Raw genomic sequence first — 21,766 nt, forward strand, 5'->3', positions numbered from 1 at the left:
ATATGCAGTGTAGCTCACTGTAGTCCCAGTAGATGCTCTGTGTACTGTAAATGCGCACAGTGCATTTACCACATGAATAGAAAGGATACAGATGATAACGCAGAGTGTTATTGTTGCTGATAATATAACTCTGGGGATTCCAGTTTTTCTTCCTTCATTCTTTATGTTTATTTTAAATGTCAGGATGGACTGAATCCAGCAGGCAACTGTGCCAAATCCAAAGGTCATGGAAGTGCCAACATTATGGATAAGTGCATTGCTTTGTAACTGGTAAAAGAGACAGGAAATAATTGGTAATTTAACTTCATTTGTTGATTTTTTTAAATCTACATAATTAATGGTCACTAGATATAAGCAAAGTCAAGTTACGTAAACCAAATAAGTAACACTGCTGCACTGCTTTAAAAAAATGACTGATAAATATTATAAATATCCTTTAATGATACAGTATAATGCCTACATATTATGCAGCTTATTGTGACAAGAAATCCAATGAAAGAAAGGGATCAATATCCCGACCGCGGGGATTCCGGTGGTCACAATGCCGTTGCCGGAATCCTGACACCTGAGGTTAGGGTTGAGCACTGGGGGGGAGGGTTAGATTTAGGGTGCGGGGGGGGGGGGGGAGGTTAGGTTCAGGCACTAGGGGAGGAGTTTTAGTCACCGAGGAGGGTTAGGGTTAAGGTAGGGAGAGGGGAAGGGTTAGGATACCTACTGACAGGTGTTGCTAGCCTAACCCTGTCAGGATTCTGACCGCCGGTATCCCGAACGCCGACATCCTGTACCCATCCCAAAAAGAAATAATATTAAAAATATATGTCAATTATGTCTGTCTCATATATGTTATTTTAGCTGTCTGCCAGTAAACAAGGAGTTATGGCAATCAATGCTCAGGAAATCAGGTTAACATTAGAATGTGATAATACCAATGAGAGTCGCCAAGTCTGGGTTTCTTCCTGCTATAACTAACATAACTATACAGGATGAATCAAGGTGTTATCATAGTGAGTTGGCACGGTAGTGATGCCAGCTTCCTCAGGCACCCTGTCCCCATTGAGTCAGTGACAATAAAGAGAAGTGTATTAGCATGGAGACAGCCCCCAGACAGCTCATATATATGAAAAAAGAAAACTTCAGAACAATTTCCTCATATTTTATAATTTGGGAAATCTGTGGGCCAAGAAATGCATAAAGTGTGCGAATCAAATACGTTCCAGCATAATGCTTATTTATACTATAAAAACATGATATTTCATAGGTAAATGTGTGGGTGGTTCTGGCCTATTTACTGAATGGAGAGCCATTCCTCTGTGAGGTGTCAGACAAACCTTATAGAAAGTAATAGGTTTTGAAGTATTTTTGGGCAAACTTCAATTCACATCTAGAGGAAATTGACTCCCCTTCTTACAGTAGTGTATACAGTACACATTATGCTTTGTGGGATGGCAAAGTGTCAGCTCTGGGGACTCACTCAAAATGATGAGCTGTCAGCTAAATCAACATCTATAAGAGGAAATAATTTATTGATGCACATATTATTATTAATGTTATTTCTTCCATTGGAGTTTGTCACAAAGGAACACAAACATAGAATATTGAATAATTCACATTAGTCCCTGTGTGAGTGGAGCTTACACTTTATGGGCCTCATTCAGACTTGTACACACACCCGATGGTTTGTGTACAAGTCCGCTGGTGTGTGTGCGGCTATGCTCATGTGTTGCGATGCCCCTGTGCCTTGGATGCCAAAGCCTGATTCACTGGCTGCGGTCCTTTGGAGCGGGGAATGAACAGTGACAGGGTCTGTTGCCTCCATTTTGTGGGAGTGTAGAGGCCAGGTTCTTCTGACGCATATTTCCTGGCCCCGGCTGAGCAGCTCCGTTGCCCATTCTGAGTAAGCTTACTCGGATGGATGATGACTGCAGCCATCGTGATTGATGGCCGCGATGGTGATCCGATGCTGCATCTTCGGAAGCAGCACTGGGATCTGTGATGCTGACAGGAGGCGTCTTTTGTCCTCAGACAACTCCTGCTGCATTAGCATATGTTAGAATCACTGGTCCTATATTCCACCAACATGTTTCACTTTCAACCAAGTAAGTCCAAATTGTTGCCCACAATCTGAATATCTTGATAAAGACCTATTTGGATGAAATGCATTGGTGGATGAGATAAGGAAGAACGACCCTGCCTTACACTTCTTCTGTTACCATCAGGAAGGATAGTGGACTAGACTTTAAGTTTATTGTTTAGACTTTGAGACGGTCACAACAGTTTTTTGTGTAGGAGGCAATTATCCTTTCTCTTGTTTTATTATTGCTTTTTGGAATAAATCACTTTCTACTGAAGATGATGTATCAAGCAATTCCATTCTTGCATGTATATGTTTTCTAATTGGAACATCACAACAAGAAAAAGCTTGGAAAATCTGGTTATCATCATTACACTTAATGCTGGTTATAGCCCTGAAAAGGCCAAGTGCAATATTATCAACTATAAACATCTCCTGTTAACAATATTACACTATTTTGTATAGTTTTCTCTACATGTACAATGTAAATATGATTGTGTAAGTAACCCCTTTAAAAAATATTTTTTTTGTGTCTTTTTGGAATCACTGGTTTACTCACTGTGGTTCTTTGTGTGTTTTACATGGGGACTGAGAAGATCATTATATGTAAAGATTAAGAAGTCTTTATTTACATTAACAATTTTTCTTCTTTTTCTCTTTCCTCTTGTTGTTTTGTGTCATTGATTTATTCTTGTGAGCACCAACTGGTCAGGAACCGTTTTCTATTATTTGCATTTGACTTATCGTGTTAGTTGTGATTTTTTGGTCCCTGCTTAAGTTAGCTGCTCCATAGGTAGCGCAGTAGTAGGTTATTATACATATTTGTTTTCCACACAGATAGTGCCTTGTACTCTTCCTATGGTGGAGTTTTATATACAATTATTAGTAAATTATAGTTTCTGTTCTATTTTTCTATTTTAAGCCAATCTTTACTGCACATTGTATTATGATGGCTAGTTATTTTGTGACTGTATATCTTTTTGCTCTAAGCTAAACATATGTAAATTACAAAAATAACTATATAAATAATATGGGGGAGATTTATCAAAGCTTGGAGAGAGATAAAGTGGCGACAGATAAAGTGCCAACTAGTCAGCTCCTAACTGTCATTTTACAGGCTGTGGGTTCTATTTACTAAGCCTTGGATGGAGATAAAGTGGACGGAGATAAAGTGCCAACCAACTAGCTCCTAACTGTAATTTTTCAAACACAGCCTGTGACATGGCAGTTAGGAGCTGATTGGCTGGGACTTTATTTCTGTTCACTTTATCCCCATCCAAGGCTTAGTAAATAGACCCCTGTGTGTTTGAAAAATGACAGTTAGTAGCTGTTTGGTTGGTACTTTTTCTCCGCCCACTCCATCTCTCCCTAAGGTTTAGTACATATACGTGTATTTCACTTCACTTGATTTCTCTTCAAGCTTTCATACATCTCCCGTTTATAGTTTAAGTCGAAGAAATTCACTATGATTAGCAGTATGCAATATTGAGTAATTATAATAGTAACCACTCTATCTGTACTTTGCTACTAGTGCTGGAGGGGCTATTAATATTAGTAGAAATATAATTAGTTATTTTGTACAGCTTTAACCTACTATTGTTAGTAGGAAATGGAATATTATTATTCATATTTACAGCCCTGACCAAATACACTAAGACAATAGGACAAATAGGGGCTTTAACATATACAAAACCCTTATATAATAGAAGAGGGCCATCTTACTCCTAAGAGCTTACAATCAAGAAATGTAAGATTTGGAATAATAGGATTGGATGATTGTTGTGGTTAAATCAATTAAATACTGATAAAAAAAAGAAACAAGGAATTGACAACCAAGTACCTGAAAGTTGCCCAGCAAGGTCATTCCAAACGATGTCAAACACAAGGCCACAAGGCCACTGATACTGAGCCATGGGCTGATCGTCTTTGGCTTCAGTTGTATGAAACGCAGGACAGCAATAATTAAGGCTATAATAAAAGACAGTATTGCATTTTATACATTTATTTTGATCCAGCAACAGGATACAATCAGAAAAACAAAGAAAACTAACAAAATCAGAATTTCATAGATACAGTTGTGCTAAACTCACATAATTGTGAATTCAATTTCTTTGTGATTTCAGAGAGCCATAACTACCAGGTTTTTTATTCACATATCATACAGACATTCAAGCATTGTTTAATGATACATTTATGAACTTTTACCTTATATTTATCAATATTTTTAAATTTTGCACATCATTTATTCACATTATTTTTAACATATGTATACCATGTTTTGCATGGTAGATAGGGTTTTTTCTTATGCTATAGCATAACTCTAAATTTTGCAGCTCCTTGAATCACATTGTAATGGGACAATAGGACAATTTTATGCTGTTGATCAGACCACAAAGTGCTGGTCTGCTCCCCTTCAGTCACCCATTCACTGCTCCTGGTGCATGCAGCACAAGTACACCGCTGCTCTGTTATTAAGAGTAGCAGTGAGTTGGACACACCTTCCAATTTTCCTGTGGGATAGAGCCCTATGGAATTTAGTCATTTCTTTATTTTTACTATTTATTTAAATTATGTCATTTTAATTACTAGCCTGGTGTTTCCATACAATGGCAAAGGCTTAGGTATCCTCTACTTCTTCATCGGTGTTAGAGCATAGTTATCCATGCTCTAATTTCGAGAACACTGCAGGAGAGCTGCTTGTGGTCTAATAAGAATCCAAGCCTCTGTTCTTTCTGCCAGGAAACACCCTAGATGATTTTATTGGGGATCCGGTAGACCTTGAAAAGGCTTCTAATGATTTAGCGATTTAATAGAAATCATTAGGCCACTGTTATTTGGATGGCATCAGACACAGGAAGGGATCACCCAGGTGCACTGAAGTTTTCTAAAAGGTAATGAACCATAATTGAGTTTAACTACATATAGGGTTGTAGGATTTACAACAATAGCCACCTCAGTGTACAAAAGCAATAGTAGTCAAAGCAATTGCATAGCGATAGCCTACTGGGACATATTTTACTAGGAGAGATGAGAGACAGAACATCAATGACCTATGTAGAGGTCCAGCAGTATAAACATATCATATTGCTGAAATAAGTAAATATATAAAGCGTATATACTGGTAGCATAGAAAGAAAAAAAATCAATACACAGTGGTAAAAATGCATCAAATAGATAGCAAAACAGTCTAATTTATTTTTCCTTATAGCAGCAAAAAGTAAAATATAAAAGAAAAACAGGGGGGGGGGGAGAAGGGAAGAAACCCGACCGGACAGAGCCACAATAGAGCAGCTCTACGTTATGGAGACAGGAACTATATGTCAAATAATCACGCCATAAAGTGGTCAGTTAATTGCAGGGGGAACCTGGAAATAGGAGGTCCAGGGCTCCCAAACCTTGACAAATTTCTTAAAGGAGCCATTCAGCATGCTAGTAATGAATTCCATAGAGTGAATATGCCATATTTAGCTATGATCAGACCCATAGTAGGAGCATCATATGTCTTCCATGCTGAAGCAATGATACACCTGGATGCCAGATCCATGTGAGCAAATAATTTATTCTGATGAGGAGACGCCTCAGGGATACATATAGGGAGTAAAAACTATATAGGGCAGTGGCAAATGCAGGATTTCTAGAGGGGGGTTTCCAAATGCTTGATTTTAGAGTGAGTGTAGCCAGTCCATGAAGAGGGCATAATTATCACTTATCCAGCTTTAATATGCGTCATACAAAGTGTATTGTGTGTCATAATTCCAGCGTATACAGGACCAGTGATCACAGTAAGCCATTAGATGTGGTAGTAGGGCCATCCTGCCTGAGCTGAATGTTTTTATTTTAGATGTGGGCACTATTCCAGGGCATGGGAGAAAGTCTGGGGGAGCAGCAGAAGAACCTAGCACTGCCCTGGACATATATGTAAATATTGGGCTCTATAACAGTGCATCCCTAACAGTGTATGTTTTCCAAATCCCCTAATTGGTGCACAGGTGTATTTATTACTGGCTGATACATGTTAAAAGATCCACAGTTGGTGCTATTTATTTCATTTATGATACTGAGAAGAACATGCCAGCGCTAGTAAAATTTCATTATATTACTATTTCTATTGTGGTCATGGTGTGAGCTGGGGAGGGGGGTTTCCAGGCAGACGGAAACCCCCCCTGCGTTTGCCTATGTAGGGTTAAAAGAAACCTGAAAGATGGAGCTGGTCAAGGTACCCTTAGATGGGCCCTCTTTATGTCTTCCTACGTCTAATTAAAACCAACACAGATAAAACATTTTGGCAACATTGCTCACCATGCTGTTACCCCAAAATTAGAATAAGTAATAAACAAGCAGCCTTGAGCCCATGCATCATATGTGAGACCACTGGGCCAAGCAGTGGGTGCTAATGCTGCTACTCCTATTGTTCTACCACTGAGTCAGAGTTAAACACAAATTAGGCATTCATCTATCATACAACTTTGTTATCTTTTTCGAAATGATTTACAGAAAAAAAAGAAAAGATGTATGTATTTCCCCGAGTTCTGTATAATAGTATGTTGCTATAGGTATTGAATAGCTCCTCCGGGGCTGTTCCTCATAATATACGATCTTGATGCGGCTATATAAAATGCTTGCTGGAAATAGAGACAGAAACAACAGGGAAAATAACTGCTAAACCTTTCTGGGGAAAACAATTCAATATTTTCATAGAAAAATAAAAATGTCTTGGAAGCAGAAAATGCCAAACAAAAAATTTGAAAAATAAATATTGAAACATTATTGCATTTTATCCTACCTAGGAAAGCTGCCATATTCATGACTTGGCTAAACACGCAGCTTGCAGGGGGCACATTACCTGCAATACTTGAAAAATAGAGAACAGGTCATTATGTCTGACTGGCCAAATATACTTTTCCTCATCCCAAAACTTGAAATACTTACCTTATATATGGCGGCCGTAAATTTCCATTTTGTTGGCTTAACAATAAAACAGAAAGAGAGGTGCAGATTAGCATGTTTGTTTGATATCCTTTATCAAGAATTTATTTTATTTTCAACCACATTTTACTAATCCTTGCCTAAAATTTAGTAGGCTGCAAAATGCATTACTGATAACAAGGCAGCTTATGTATTAGTAAATCAATGAATTCACCATATAAGTAAATGGATTTAGGGCCTGATTCAGCAAGGATCGCTACTGCGATTACGCACACAAAACGGCTGGAAATTGGTGTTGCACATATGAGAGGCGAGCATTTGCTCTAATGAGGGCAGTTAGCATTACTGAACAGAAGTTTTGATCCTCTACACCTAAAAGCCCCCCTCCCCCTTATCCATACCATTTATAAACAATGTTAGGAATCTATGAAGAAATAAATACACTTACTTTTCTAGAGTCAATGGAAAAATTTTGTTATCTTCTATGGCAATGAAGTATCTGTTTTAAAGACAAAATGTAAATATAATCTCAGTTTCACAATGTTTATGTTTCATATTAGACCATTAATCTTGGCTATTATTTACATACAGTAATTCTCAACCCTATCAGACATCACTAACAGCATATTCTTTTTGATTTCTTCATGGAACAGGTGAATTGAAAAAATAACACATTCCCTGTAAAGTATTGCATAATATGTTGACACTGTACAAATAAAGGCTGATGAGTCAATCAATTTTATACATTGACGAGATGGTGCCAAATACCATGCACAGTGGATGTGCATTGGGGGCAGGGTCGAGAGGCATGTTTGTAACATTTACACTTGTATACACTGTCGGGCCAAATCGATCAACCAATCAATACACTAAAAATCAAAGTTAATTCATTAGGTAAAATTAAAGTTTTGAATTACGGCTGAATGATGAGACTAAATATAGGCAGCAATTTATTCCAAGCTTACATACTGTGTAAAAACAAATAAATATTTATAAATAATTGATTATAAGTCTCTATTTTCTAGAATTTCAAATATTTTCTTTACCAGTTTTGCAGAAACTCCAACGTGACCCTGCTACAATTTACCATTTATTTTCCAATTGCAGTTCCCTGTGCTGGCTTAATTTATCGATCTTTTAAAACATTTCTGTTAATTAATTCAGCCCCAGGAACATGTTGTCCCATAAATAGGAACAGTAACCAACTGCATAGTACTTTATAGTACTTCTGGTAACTTCAGAACCTTTTACCTTCATATTTATGTTAACATATTACATTATAATTTCTAATTTCTCTCTTTCTTTATAATACCCCCACAAAGAATGATAAGGTGATATTCATGCTTAGAGGTGAACGTCCTCTTATCCCTCTGTATTTTCCTCCTCTTTGTCACATTGTGAACCAGCTCGCTGGGGAGTGCTCTAAGTATGTTAGTACATACAGCCTCAGGGCACTGACCTTACATTGAACATACAGGATTTTGTGCAGCAATTTATTTTGCAACAGACTTTTTTCATATTCATTTATCGGCTTACATTCACACTTTTATTAATAAAAAAAAAAACTTGGATAATTGGAGAAAAACATTTCTTTATTATACAACTGTCTTTGGTTTTGGGAAGAGCGAGAGATCACACGTCATTACAACTTCCAGTTAGGTTAGGCTGAGGCTGTAAAACTGATTTCAAATTGGATCACTATAAAATATCACTTATGCATTACAGAAGTACAGTATACATAAATGCCTGAGACATAGGGATAAAAGTAACAGCCAGTGTGAGGCAGGCATCAGCAAATTCCCGGTGAGTCTGCCCCATTTACCCCATTTGAATTTTGTTCCTCTATTTTATTATCATGGAATACTATAAATTGTTAAACTGTACTTACACTATCCATAAGCCAACTGTGGTGAAAAGAGACATCACAAGAGGTAGGAACATCCACAGGCTGCATTGCATTGTGTCCATATTTGCTGTCAGACAAAATGATAGTTATTAGATATAAATGAGAAAAAAATGATGACATTTAGTATTTCAGTAACAAATTGAACAACAACAGCCCCAGAATGACTATAATGTACAATACATGTAACACATTCCTAGTTATTGTAACCTTTGGTTGTGGTTCAGAAAATGTCAACTGATTGCATAGATGTAATTGCATGTGACAATTATATTTCTACAAAGTTCAGTAAGTTATATAATAAACTGAGGTGCATGTTTTTAAGTGTGTCTGGTCCTCAGACACTTATACGTTAGGTTGAATTATCAACTTTGCAACAAAACATACTGTACAGAGCCGTAACTAGACTTTTTGGTGCCCTATGCCAGAAAGAGCATTGGCGCCCCCTCATTTTCCAAAGGAACATAATGCACCACAAAAAAGGTCCATGGCTTCATGGGGAAGAGCCAGGGAAGAGATAGGAGAGGCCAGGAGATGCTGGGGATGAAATAAGAGGAAGCTATAAGTGAGAATGATAATAAACAGAAATTTGACAGGACCAAACAGCGCCCCCTGACCTGTGGTGCCCTCTGCGATGGCACCGGCCGCACTACCCTAGCTACGGCCCTGATACTGTATACACGTATAAACGTGTTTATAACCTTATACAGCCCACTTTACTGCTTTAGTGCATTTTTTTTCTTACAGTAATAAATAACTAGCACTGCAAACAACTGCATGAAACGTGGAAAGTTTGTCTAGCTTAGTGCTTCCAAATAGAATTCTCTAATATACCAATTCACAGAAAGCATTTTAGTCTTATCTTATGTAGATGTACAATAGGAGCTGGTTCTCATCCTGATATGAACAGATGTGTTTTATTGCTGTCTTGTGAATTTCAGTGTAAAATAATGGTTTGCATTGTCAGTTGATATGTTATTTACATAACAATACATCATCATAGTTAAAAAATGTTGATTGGTACATTCAGACCTGACTGTAGATGTAGATGCAATGGCGTTATAAATGCATTGGTATTTCTACATTATTTTCTTGCTTCTTATGCCTATGAAAATGTCGTTTTTGCACATTTTACCCACAGGCTTGTATGCATGGGTGTAGCTATAGTGAGTGCAGGTGGTGCCATTGCTATGGAGCACAGAGGTTTACGTAGCCCCGGACCCAGGATATATACTGTAGTTGCATACCAATTTCCCAGATTTGCCTGCTAAGAAATTGGGTCCGATCCGTTGCCCAGCCTTAATGGGGAGACATTCCATTTTCAGTGAGAGGTGTGTGCAGTGCATGGTATAATGGTAAGGGGGCATTGTAATGTGGCATAATCTGAACTGGGCACTGTAATGTGGCATAATCTGACCTGCTCATTGTTATGTGATATAATATGAACTGGAAGGCACTATAATGTTACATAATATTAACTGGGGCACTGTAATGTGGCACACTATTAAGTGAAGGCACTATAGTGTGGCATACATTGAACTGAGAGCACTGGAATGTATCATCATTACAAAGGAGGGCACTGTAATGTGGCACAATATGAACTGGAATCTTAAGGATAAAAGGATATTAATAGCGTTCCTCTCTTTAATTTTTGGACCATTCTGGTTATCATTTGAAAATGTGGACCAAATCACTGAAGGTGTAACATGTTTTCAGTATACTTACAATGTATACAGTGGCAGTTCTAGGGGCAGGCAAGCAAGACTGTCGCCCAGGGCTCTGCGGCCTGAGGGTGTGGCCGCAGTCACTCCACCAGCGCTGTCTACTCTGATGGCGCCCTTCTGTTCTTGCCCGCCAGATGGGCCTGTGTGAGTGTCCACAAGGCAGCCCCTGCCACCTGAGCAGCACCTCCTCCCTGGCCCTTGCCCTGTAGTTTCAGAAATGTGAGAGCTGTGGGAGCTCCCTGCAGACGCTGACAGTGCCCAGTGCTGCGAGAGTAGGAGCAGCGTACCGGTAATTCCTACTGCTGGTGACTGTGTAACATCACCGGGGTGGAGGGTGATTCACAGGTCTGGGGATGGGAGCTTTGTCCCAGCACTCATCACGACCAGAGGAGGAGGCAGCTACCACTTGTCATAAAAGTCTGATAATGCTGCTCATTCCCATTCAGTCTCACGTCATTTATCTGCTAGTGATTTACATATAGCTTCTATTTATAATGTTAATTTGTCTGAGCCCTGCTGCTAGAGGGGCACAGGGGAAGGGGAGTTGCTGGGGGGGAAGGTGTTTCTGGGGGGCAGGGGGGCATTACAGTATGGCATAATGTGTTAGGGGCATTACTGCATGGCATAATGTGTTATAAAGGGCACTACTACAGTGTATAAGAGCACTACTGTGTGGCATAACGTGAATGGGCTATGTGTGATATAATGTGCAAACTCCGTCGGCGCCATATTCACAAACTGTGCTGAATGCCAGTGGTGCCGGCCGTGATGTCTTCACGTATGTCATTCTGGGAGCGGCCACGGGAGAGGATGGAGCAACAGCACACTGTAGCAGCGCATCCACTTTCTACTGGGCATGCCCCCTAGAGTGATGAACAGGGGGCATGTCACAAAGCCACACCCCATCTTTGATTTTTGCATTATTTTTTTTTGGAAGGGGGGGGCGCCAGGGGGAACTTTTACCCTGAGCTCCACAAGGTCTAGAACCGGCCTTGAATGTATAAATAGATATTAGGTGCTGTTGGTTGTAAAAGGATTATAATTGTGTCCCTTAATGATAATTATTGCAGATATAAATATTTTATGTGTATATAAATGTGGGTATATGATGAGCAATTCTTCAGCTAATGAGAGCGTGGTTGTCTTTGCAATGATGGCTTGAACCAAGGATTCCCAGTAAATCAAATCGTAGCATCAATAAAAATGAGAAGAAACAAGGAGCAGCACTGGATAAAGATACATTTTAGAAAATTTATTAAAATTCATGCACAGAATATAAAGTTATTATATCACAGAATACCAAAACTACTTGTAATCAAAAACACAGATTGTCATCTACACATACAGGGATCACAGTGTGTCGGAGCAGGATGGAATTGCGTTCTGTCACTTGTATTGGTAGGCAGAACAATTTCTGCTTCCACTGCAGACCTGCACAGTGACTGCCCATGCTATGCAAGGGACTCCTGCTCTCATAGGGGTCACACAGAGAGGCCGTCCTAGTGTGTGCTGCCCAGCACAATAGATGTGGACAGCGCTAGTGTCTGTAGGAACTCTGCACCTTCCACTCCTCTAGCTCTGTGTCAGTCCTCAATTTCTTGGACTTTTTTGTGAGGCAGTGTATGGGATGTCATGAAGTTGCACTGTTACAGGGAAGAGGAGCCACTCAGCAGTGAAGAGGAACAGGCACTGTGCAGAAGCATTACTATAGGGTGAGGACCGCACCGGGTGTCACCCTCCGAAGGGATGACACCAAAATGCCTGCTCCTCCTCAGTGACCGGGAGTTGGGTGCAGCCTGTGATGTTATTGTACAGGGCCCAGCTCCCAGTCACTGAGGAAGAGCCAGCAGTGCAGGTAGAGTCTCTGGGGGCAGCCCGGCATCCATGGCGGCATGCCCCAGAATAATAAAACCGAGGGTTTGACAAAAGGCCATGCCCCTTCTCATCAAGTCCACGCCTTGTTTTAAGTGAGTCTTTTTGGTGCACTGGGCGTCTACAACCCCAGTGATGGCACTGGCAGAACACAAAGAAGGTAAGAGTGGACTGGATAGACACTGGGGTGTGACACTGGACACACACAAGAGGCACGAGCTGGACAGATACAGGGAGGTGAGCCATACTTGCTAACTCTCCATCATTGCCAGGGAGACTCCCTGAAGCAGTAGCTGTCTCCCTGAAGAGTCTACCAATCTCCCTGATTGCATATTACCCCCATTATGTAGCTGCTATATAATAAACAGATATATACATTCAAATAAGATCATTTGTATAATTTCCCAGCATTGGTTATAAGGCGCAATGCATTTAGCATAATGTATAGTCAGTGGAGCTGGGACAATAATAGTCAGCTCTTTCCATAACTTGCCTACTCTCCCGGAAGGTGCAGGAGACTCCCAAATTTGCAGGCAGTCCCCGGACTCCCAGAAGAGTAGGCAGCCCTCCCGCATCCTGCCCACTCCCTAGCAAAGTGAGCAGTATGGAGAGGATAATGTCACAAAGCGGGAGTAAACAGGAAGGGGGTGGGGCCAATATGATGTTTCTATAAAAATCACGTCATATTGGCCCCTCCTCCTCTCGATCACCTCGCAATTCGTGAAATTCCTCACGAGGGGGCAGAGGGTAGTGATGCAGAGATCCCATCCCCGTCCCCACCTCCAGTCATCTGCATCTCTCCCAAAGGAGAGACTGCAGGAGTAGGTAGGGTTTGCTATTCTGTAGTGTGATGTGGTTGCAGTAGCACTGGGAAAAATGTGAAAAAAATTGTAGCTATATCAATAAAAGCCAGAATACTATAAGGTCAGTATACTCACCATTAAGATAATAATTAAGTTCAAATATTTTGAATTTAAAACTACTTTTTTAATAATGTAATTTATTGGAATAAGTAAGGTGCAAAAAAAGAGAACTGAAGGAAAACTATTTAATGTATGACCTTGAGCTAGTTTTAACAGCTCTATCTTTAAGATATTATGCAATGGGTGTTACTTCAAGCTTGATTTGATGTAAATAAATCCAGAGGCCATTAGAAAGTATTCGGAACAAACATCTTTCACATTTCTCTGTGTTACAATGGCTCAGTTGTGCCATATGAATGCCATAAACATAACGCAGACGTAGAATGTTAAATAAATGTTCAATTACAGAAATGCTTACTTGCTAACAATGCATTTTTACTCCAGACAGACTGCTCCTAATTTGCCCTCTCAGTTCGCAACTAAATGAAGCTGGGCTGAAATAGGCAAATTATATATAAAAATCACCATTACTGCTGACTATTTAATGCAGTTTACTTTAATCCAACGGTGAAATAAGATCAGAGAATTGTGTCCCATGTATAATGGGTCCTGTTGGTAGATATGTTAGAATTTTGTTCCACCATTATTTCCATAACATGTTCTGGATATTACAACAGTAATTGTATTTCTTATTCAATGCTATATTTTCCAAAATAAAGTCTATATACGTGCTGACTGTAGATTATATTCTTGTATTATTTAACCTCACAGTACTGCTATAATGGGACTAACATAAACTATGGGAGCATTCTAAAACTGTGTTTTATATTAAGTGGAATATATATATATATATATATATATATATATTAACGATACTGCTTTTGAGCCTCTATACACCCCTGCCTATACCTTCTGATATCCTGCCTATAAACCTCTAAGGATGACGCTATTTTGCGTACGCAGTTATACAGTAAATAAAGACTCCAGACCTAGAACCTGTGGTTCTACAGCACAAAGTATTATTCAAGTAAAAGTACAGTCAGTTACACGCTAGTTATAAGTACAATTTAGCGCAAAGGAATTATACAGACCCAAGAACAGTTATACATACACAGCGCTCTGGACCAGATGTAGGCATCAGCAAGAAACCCCTCGTCAATCAGCATTCAGCACTAAGACTAGAAACTCAGGGTCAGAGCACACATATTTATACCCCCCAGAGATAGACAACACAATAGGGAAGTTTGTTGCTAATACCATTGGTCCTAAAGGAGAGGGCATATGTTACAAGGCATCTAACAGGTTGGTTCAAATAGACACAGTCGAGCCTCTAACAACTGGTGGTCTCTGGTTTCCCGCCTCATGCAAATCCTAACAGTTGGTCATATAATGTACATTTTGTTCCTTGAAGTCTCTGCGGTCCATAAGTTGAGAATGCATGTTGCGATCTCTACATCGATGTTACTGGAAAACTGTTGAGAGAGTACGCATCAGTACAATACCAAACATGGCTTATTTATCACGTATAAAACCTTAGTTACAAAATAATCTTTATTTCATAGCAATTATAGTAAATGTGCATACTTGAATCTTATACTTTAAAGCTTATGGAACCTTGTATGTGGATATGTAATGTGTGAGTATGTGGGGTTTGATGTAAAGATGCTAGTTAACTTGGGGCAGATGCGTGCGCATGAAGCTAATATTCGCCGTTTTTCATACAGGATCTTATGCATTCGCTAATATGCGACTAGTTAACTGCACAATTGTGCGTATTAATGTGTGTATGAGAAATGGTGTAAGATGCAATCGCATGATGCTAATAGTAATATCGCTACATGTACTAAAGTGTGAGTTTATCTAAAATGGTGCTTGGGCGGCCATTCGCAAAATGACGTCTTGCGATTTCATTTCCAAGATGGCGTCTTGCGGCCAGTCGCAAGATGGCGTCGCTGCGATTCAATTTTAAACTGATCTTGTCTCAGCCAATAATCCAGCTTCGACAGTCCACCCTTTGATAGCGAACAACATGCTATCACAATCTGATTTTAAGATATAATCTTTAGGCTTACATTTATATACTATTTAGTGTTATTATGGGATGGCACAAGGTGGTTCTTAATCCATCAATAATGTGTCTCTGAGTGGGGACATAAAACTACTATTATACGCACACCGCGGATCTTGGAAGATCATGTGACAGGTGTGGGGATACACCAGTCCTATAAAGGCAGTCTTGAAGGGGAAATTTGAGACTTTACATTATCTGAGGTGTTTAAAAAAAAATAACATTTCAATAATACATTAAATGATGGTATTTCCTAGTTCAGGGTTGTAATGCAGTTCTGTATTTACCTCAGTATTCATACTGACCACCATCATAATTTCGTTCTTTTGTTTTACTCTATGTTTACATTTTCCACACTTCAACACAATAGGAACACACCGGACACATATGCCAATTATTATGATGACAATCAGTATAAGGATAAAGAATTTGCCTATGCTGGTGATCATTTCCTTGGCCCATACCCCTAGACCTGAGAACCATTTCACTGGGTTCAGCCATGAAACCCATCCTTCTATCTTCTCCCCTACTTCAGCCACTGAAGCATTATGGTTCTTACGAAATTCCCATTTTAGCTGTAGAATTTAATCCATCTTTCGGTCTATCACCTCCTTGAGGTCGCTGGTATCATTGGTGACATAGGCGCAACATTTTACTCCAAATTGGGTGGACAAAGTTACGCAGTACCCTCCAGTAACAGCAGTTAAATAATTTAACCCTAGCCTGTGTTGCACCAGTTCTTTCTTGTACGCTTGCAATTCTCTCCCTGTATACCTGAATGTGTCATCGTACATCTCGGTGATATTATCTATTAATTTAGTAAGTTCCTGAATATATCTAAAATTTAATGTACCCCGAGCGATCCTGGTGTGATCCAATGAGACTAAAACTTGAAAGTCAGTTGTCTCACTAATTAACTGAATGGCTTTATGCACATCACCAGGTATCATATTTCGTTTGCCTCTGTGTTCATATTGCGTGTGAAGATATGGTGATTGTGTGTTTTTATGTATACCAAGCATTTCCACATGTGTGAGGGTCATAACTTCTGGGACTACTCTTCCCAGGTAACACAAACCTTCGGAACTCGAGGAGAGCCACTTATACGCTTTTCTTCCACATATAAAATATACATTATCAGGGAGAACATAAGGAATGGTATGCATCATTATCATTAAGCACATTTCCCTTGCAAACAATCCTATTTCTGGGTCTTCCATCTGGTACATGCAAGTTTCTGGCTGTATTATTTTAGCACAATAACCATCTGGCACCTTACCAATAATTTCTTTGGTGGAACTCAATGCATACCGGTACCTAAAATGTCTCCCACTAGATTTAATTGAGCGTAACAGATCATGGTTTATGGACTCATTATCAGCTCTTTGTGAGAAGGTCATCGTCTGATTATTCCCTGTCACTTCCCAACTCCCGGGTTTATTGGGGTTGGTTATGTTTAAACACAAAAGTGATCTATCTACTTGGAATTGGTAGAGTTTGAAAAAAGGTGGTTTGGATGAGAGGAATTTTCCATCCAATGTTTTCCCATTTTGTAATTCTAAAATTTCCGTGATATTCAGCGGAAATGGCACCAACCCTACATTATGCTGTCCCTGTGGCACATGTGAACACACCCAGCAATCAGTTTGATTTAACACTTTGCCTACCATGCTATGATAATCCTCTAAAGGATACCCACCCAAGTACGGGTTATATTTAGGCTGGCACCATTGGATACAGTTCTCATCAACTAGAGACCCACAAAGCTCACAAATACAGGAATCTTCAGACGATAAACCGCCGCACCGTCCCCGAGTATCCGGAATAACAGCTCTCTTAACAATAACAGTACTAAGATTGGTCAGACACTCCCCTGATTTGCATTGCACTCCTTCTGACTCCACTCCATCAGCACTGCCATCGACTCCCGTCTCCACAATCGGTCCCCCTTCACAGAAACCGGACATTCCCGAACCGACCAGGATGGTGAACACTCTAAAAGAGAGCCCGTCCATTGCCACAACAAGACCTGCAGATTTCTTTTAGTTCAGGTATCTCACTACGACCTTTTCAATCCTCCCGGAACAAGTTCGCGAGCGACAGGTCCACGCTATCAGCCTTGTCTCCGACTTGTTTCTCCACCGGATGATTGACGTTTTTGCAGTGAGTGGAATGGACCCAGGTATCTCTCTAAGACACCTTCAAAGATGTAGTACTTGTCAGCAGCACTTGGTATGGACCTTCCCACCGATCAGTCAAACAACTTGAACACAAGAAATTTCTGATCATAACATATTCTCCTGGTTCAACATCATGACAGTTAGTTTCAGGCATAACATTGGACAACAATTTCAGTTTCTGTTGCTGTTGTTTTAACTGTTTACTCATTGATATAAGATACTTTACAGTTACCTCGTTGTTACCCTTCAAGTCTTCCTGTGGACTTATAATCAAATGAGGTTGTCTACCGAACAGTATTTCAAATGGGGACAGATTTAGAGGGGATCTAGGAGTGGTCCTTATACTATGTAGGACCAAAGGTAACGCTTCTGGCCATCCTAGTCCAGTCTCTGCCATGATTTTACTCAACTTATTTTAATAGTCCCATTCATCCTCTCTACCTTGGCACTGGCTTGCGGTCGGTAGGGGGTGTGAAGTCGACTATTAATAACCATCAGCTTACACATATTTTGAAAAATATCACCTGTGAAATGAGTACCCCTGTCACTCTCAATGATTTTAGGGATACCGTATCTGCATACAAATTCCTGAACTATTTTCTTGGCAGTAAACGCAGCAGTATTAGTGGCCGCTGGGTAGGCCTCAACCCAATTGGAAAATACATCAGTGCACACTAATACATACTTAAGATTCCTGCAGGGTGGTAATTGGATGAAATCAATTTGTATCACCTGGAAAGGTCCATCAGTCGGTGGAATGTGGGACAGTTCGGTAGGGATCGCTTTCCCTATGTTCTTCCTCAAGCAGGTCAGACAGGACATTGCTATCTTTTCTGCTTGTGAAGAAAAACCTGGTGCACACCAGTATGCTCTCACCAACTTGCACATACCTTGCTTTCCCAGATGAGTCAGACCGTGTGCTGCCTCAGCCAGGCTGGGGTAATATGCCTTGGGGGCTACTGGCTTACCTTGTCCGTCCCTCCAGAGCCCAGAGGACTCTTGCCCACATCCCTTGGACTTCCAAATGGACTTTTCCTGAATTGAACACAAATTTTGCATCTCAATTAATTTCAGCATATCAATTGTTTGGAAAGACATATTTTTTTCAGTGGGAGAAAACATTTTTAACCCTGGTGCCTATTTTGCAGCTTTATAGGCTCTGTTGTTGCCCAGTGACACTGGGTCATCCTCACATGTATGTGCTTTACACTTGATTACTGCCAATGCTTTGGGCAGTTGGATTGCTTCTAAAAGATGTTTTATGTGTTGGGAATGTGCAACTGGTGTGCCTGCTGCTGTCATAAAATTTCTCAGATGCCATAGAGCCCCAAAATCGTGCACCACCCCGAACGCGTACCTCGAGTCAGTGTAAATGTTAGCAGATTTGCCTGCTGCCAGTTCACACGCTCTAGTTAGTGCTACTAACTCTGCCACCTGGGCTGAGTGAGGAGGACCAAGAGGTTTAGCTTCTATGATGTCTGTGTCATTTACAACAGCATAACCTGTACATAATTCACCTGTGTCTGTTTGTCTATGAAAACTCCCATAAGTTTAAAAAGTCACATCTACATTCTCTAAAGGTGTGTCGTATATGTCAGGTCTAGCAGTAAAGGTCTGATTCAGATATTCCAGACAATCGTGTGTATCATTATGTCCGCTGAACGCACCCCCACCAGCAACTCGTCTCCTTCCACCCTTTGTACATCATGTTGTACATATGGTAAATACGTTGCTGGATTCAGCGTGCTGCAACATTTAACAGTGATGTTTGCAGGTGCTAGTTCCCATTTGGTAAACCTAGCCGAAGAGACGTGTCTGGTTTGAGCAGAGTTCAGCAGAGCAGATACAGCGTGGGGAGTGTATACAATCATATCATCACCCAATACTACATCCTCACTTTTACTCACCAATAGAGCGGTAACTGCTACACTTCTCAAACAGGTGGGGAGTGATCTCACCACAGTGTCCAATTGGGCACTGTAGAATGCTACGGGCCTACTGGCATCACCATGTTTTTGTGTAAGGACACCTGCAGCACAACCATCGGCTTCCGTACAATACAAATCGAAAGGTTTTCATAATCAGGTATTCCCAATGAAGGTGCTTTTGTCAGACTATCCTTAAGATTAAGGAAAGCCTGCTCTGATTCCTCTGTGTGTATGATACGATCGGGTTTTGAGGAAGAGATTAAGGGCCTCATTCAGAGGCGGTCGGAGGATGCAAGCAGTCGCTCAGAAACTGGGCGGCCACTTGCATCCTGACCGCCCGTCTCTGTTGCGGTCGTTAGGCTGTGGGTTAACACCCACAGCTCTAACAACTGCTCGGCTGATGGTCGCGATGGTCATTGACCATCGCGACCATCGGGGCTTACGACGAGACCCTAGGGTAGAGTCTCACTTGTCGTAAAGCCCCGGAGAGCTTCTGGCTCTGTCAGAGCTGGAAGCTCTCCACTGACATCACTAGTGATGTCAGTGGGGCCTCCCGCAAATGGCAGTCATTCCCATGGGAACACCTCCGTTTGGGCTGCCACCCCCCCGGCCCGCCTTCCAAACGGGGCGAGTTGTCAATCAACATCGACAGCTCGCCCCCTTTGGAAAGAGACCCGCTACGACCGTCGCTGTCGGTCGTGGCGGGTCTCACGCATGCGCACGAGGGAGCTGGCTCCCTCGTGCGCATGCGCACTGGCAAAACATCGATGTGGCCGTGCTGTCGTAGACCGTACGTCCGCCTCTGAATAAGGTCCAAAGTCCTGTAAAGGCAAGGCCAAAATAGAAAAACCTGGGATCCACATTCTACAGTATCCACACATTCCCAAGAAGGTATGAATCTGCTGTTGATTCTGCGGCAGTGTCATGTTCTGTATGGCCTGGATTCTATCATTTGTGAGATGTCTTAACCCCTGGGTTAGGCAGTGTCCCAAATATTTTACTCTGGATTGGCATGGCTGTAGTTTGTCCTTAGTCACCTTGTGTCCTGTATGCGAGAGATGAAGCAACAAAAGTTTAGTATCATTCAAACATGACATAAACGAATCAGAACACAGCAATAAATTGTCCACATATTGAATTAGAACAGATCCATTGGCAGGTTGAAAATGCAATGCCTGGGAAAAGCAATGCCTGGGAAAAGATACTGGGGCTGTCTATGAAACCTTGGGGCAACCGTGTCCATGTATATTGCACACCTCTGTATGTAAATACGAATAGATACTGACAGTCAGGGTGGAGAGGTACAGAGAAGAAAGCAGAACAGAGGTCAATGACAGTGAAATGGGTTGCATTTGGTGGGATATGCATCAGAATGACAGCTGGATTTGGCACTACAGGGAATTGGCTCTCTACGACCTTATTAACACCTCTAAGGTCTTGTACCAGCCTATAACCCCTCCCACCACTCTTTTTCACCGGGAAGATGGGACTGTTGGCTACACTAGCTTTACGGACTAAAATTCCCTGTTGCAATAATCGTTCAATTATTGGAAAAAACCCTAATTCTACCTCCTGTATTAGTGGGTACTGGGGAATTTTTGGAGCTTGCCTACCGCTTTTCAAATTTACCATTACGGGGCTTACGTTTGCCATTAATCCAGTGCCCTGTCCATCCTTTGTCCAAAGGGAATCTGGAATTTGGGACAACATTTGATCTATCTGGGATGGATTTTCATTTAAATTGGTAGAGTGATACATTATCCTTTGGGGAGTGTCCAACATATCCCGCACCTCGTTCGCAACTCTCTCGGGGATATCTAAAAATACACCATCAGGGGTGCAATATATAACGCATCCCATCTTACATAACAAGTCTCTGCCCAGCAGGTTAGTAGGAGCCGCAGCAGCCAAAAGAAAAGAATGCCTGGTATGCAACGGCCCAATAGTAACCTCTGTGGACTTTGTTAAAGGATAATGTTCCACTTTACCTGTTACACCCATTGTAGGTACTGTCTCGTTGGTCACCTGTAAATTAATGAGAGATTTTATCACTGACCTGGTTGCCCTGGGTGTCTACAAGAAAAGGATATTCATTACCAGCTACAACAGCCATCATGACCGATTCTTCCCTAGTACTTCCCGTTAACCTGGCTATCTGTAGACTACAGGTATGACCTGACCCCTAGCATTGGCTATCATTCTCCAAAAAAGCATTAACGGCCACAATTGGA

General features: G+C 40.9%; 1 protein-coding gene across 1 annotated transcript in view; it reads right to left on the minus strand.

Annotated features, from left to right (window-relative positions):
* Positions 1–21,766, minus strand: part of TMEM150C (transmembrane protein 150C) — a 183,137-nt gene that overhangs the window by 4,052 nt on the left and 157,319 nt on the right. The window contains exons 3-8 of the mRNA XM_088452116.1: positions 8,886–8,970; positions 7,446–7,496; positions 7,001–7,036; positions 6,855–6,922; positions 3,912–4,039; positions 90–267 (exon numbers count right to left, since the gene is read on the minus strand). Of these exons, the coding sequence (XP_088308242.1) occupies positions 90–267; positions 3,912–4,039; positions 6,855–6,922; positions 7,001–7,036; positions 7,446–7,496; positions 8,886–8,965 (541 nt within the window). The 5' untranslated portion in view covers positions 8,966–8,970. The remainder of the gene's footprint in view (positions 1–89; positions 268–3,911; positions 4,040–6,854; positions 6,923–7,000; positions 7,037–7,445; positions 7,497–8,885; positions 8,971–21,766) is intronic.

The sequence above is a fragment of the Taudactylus pleione genome, unplaced genomic scaffold (assembly GCF_031769625.1).
Source record: "Taudactylus pleione unplaced genomic scaffold, aTauple2 ptg000033l, whole genome shotgun sequence".
Classification (NCBI taxonomy): domain Eukaryota; kingdom Metazoa; phylum Chordata; class Amphibia; order Anura; family Myobatrachidae; genus Taudactylus; species Taudactylus pleione.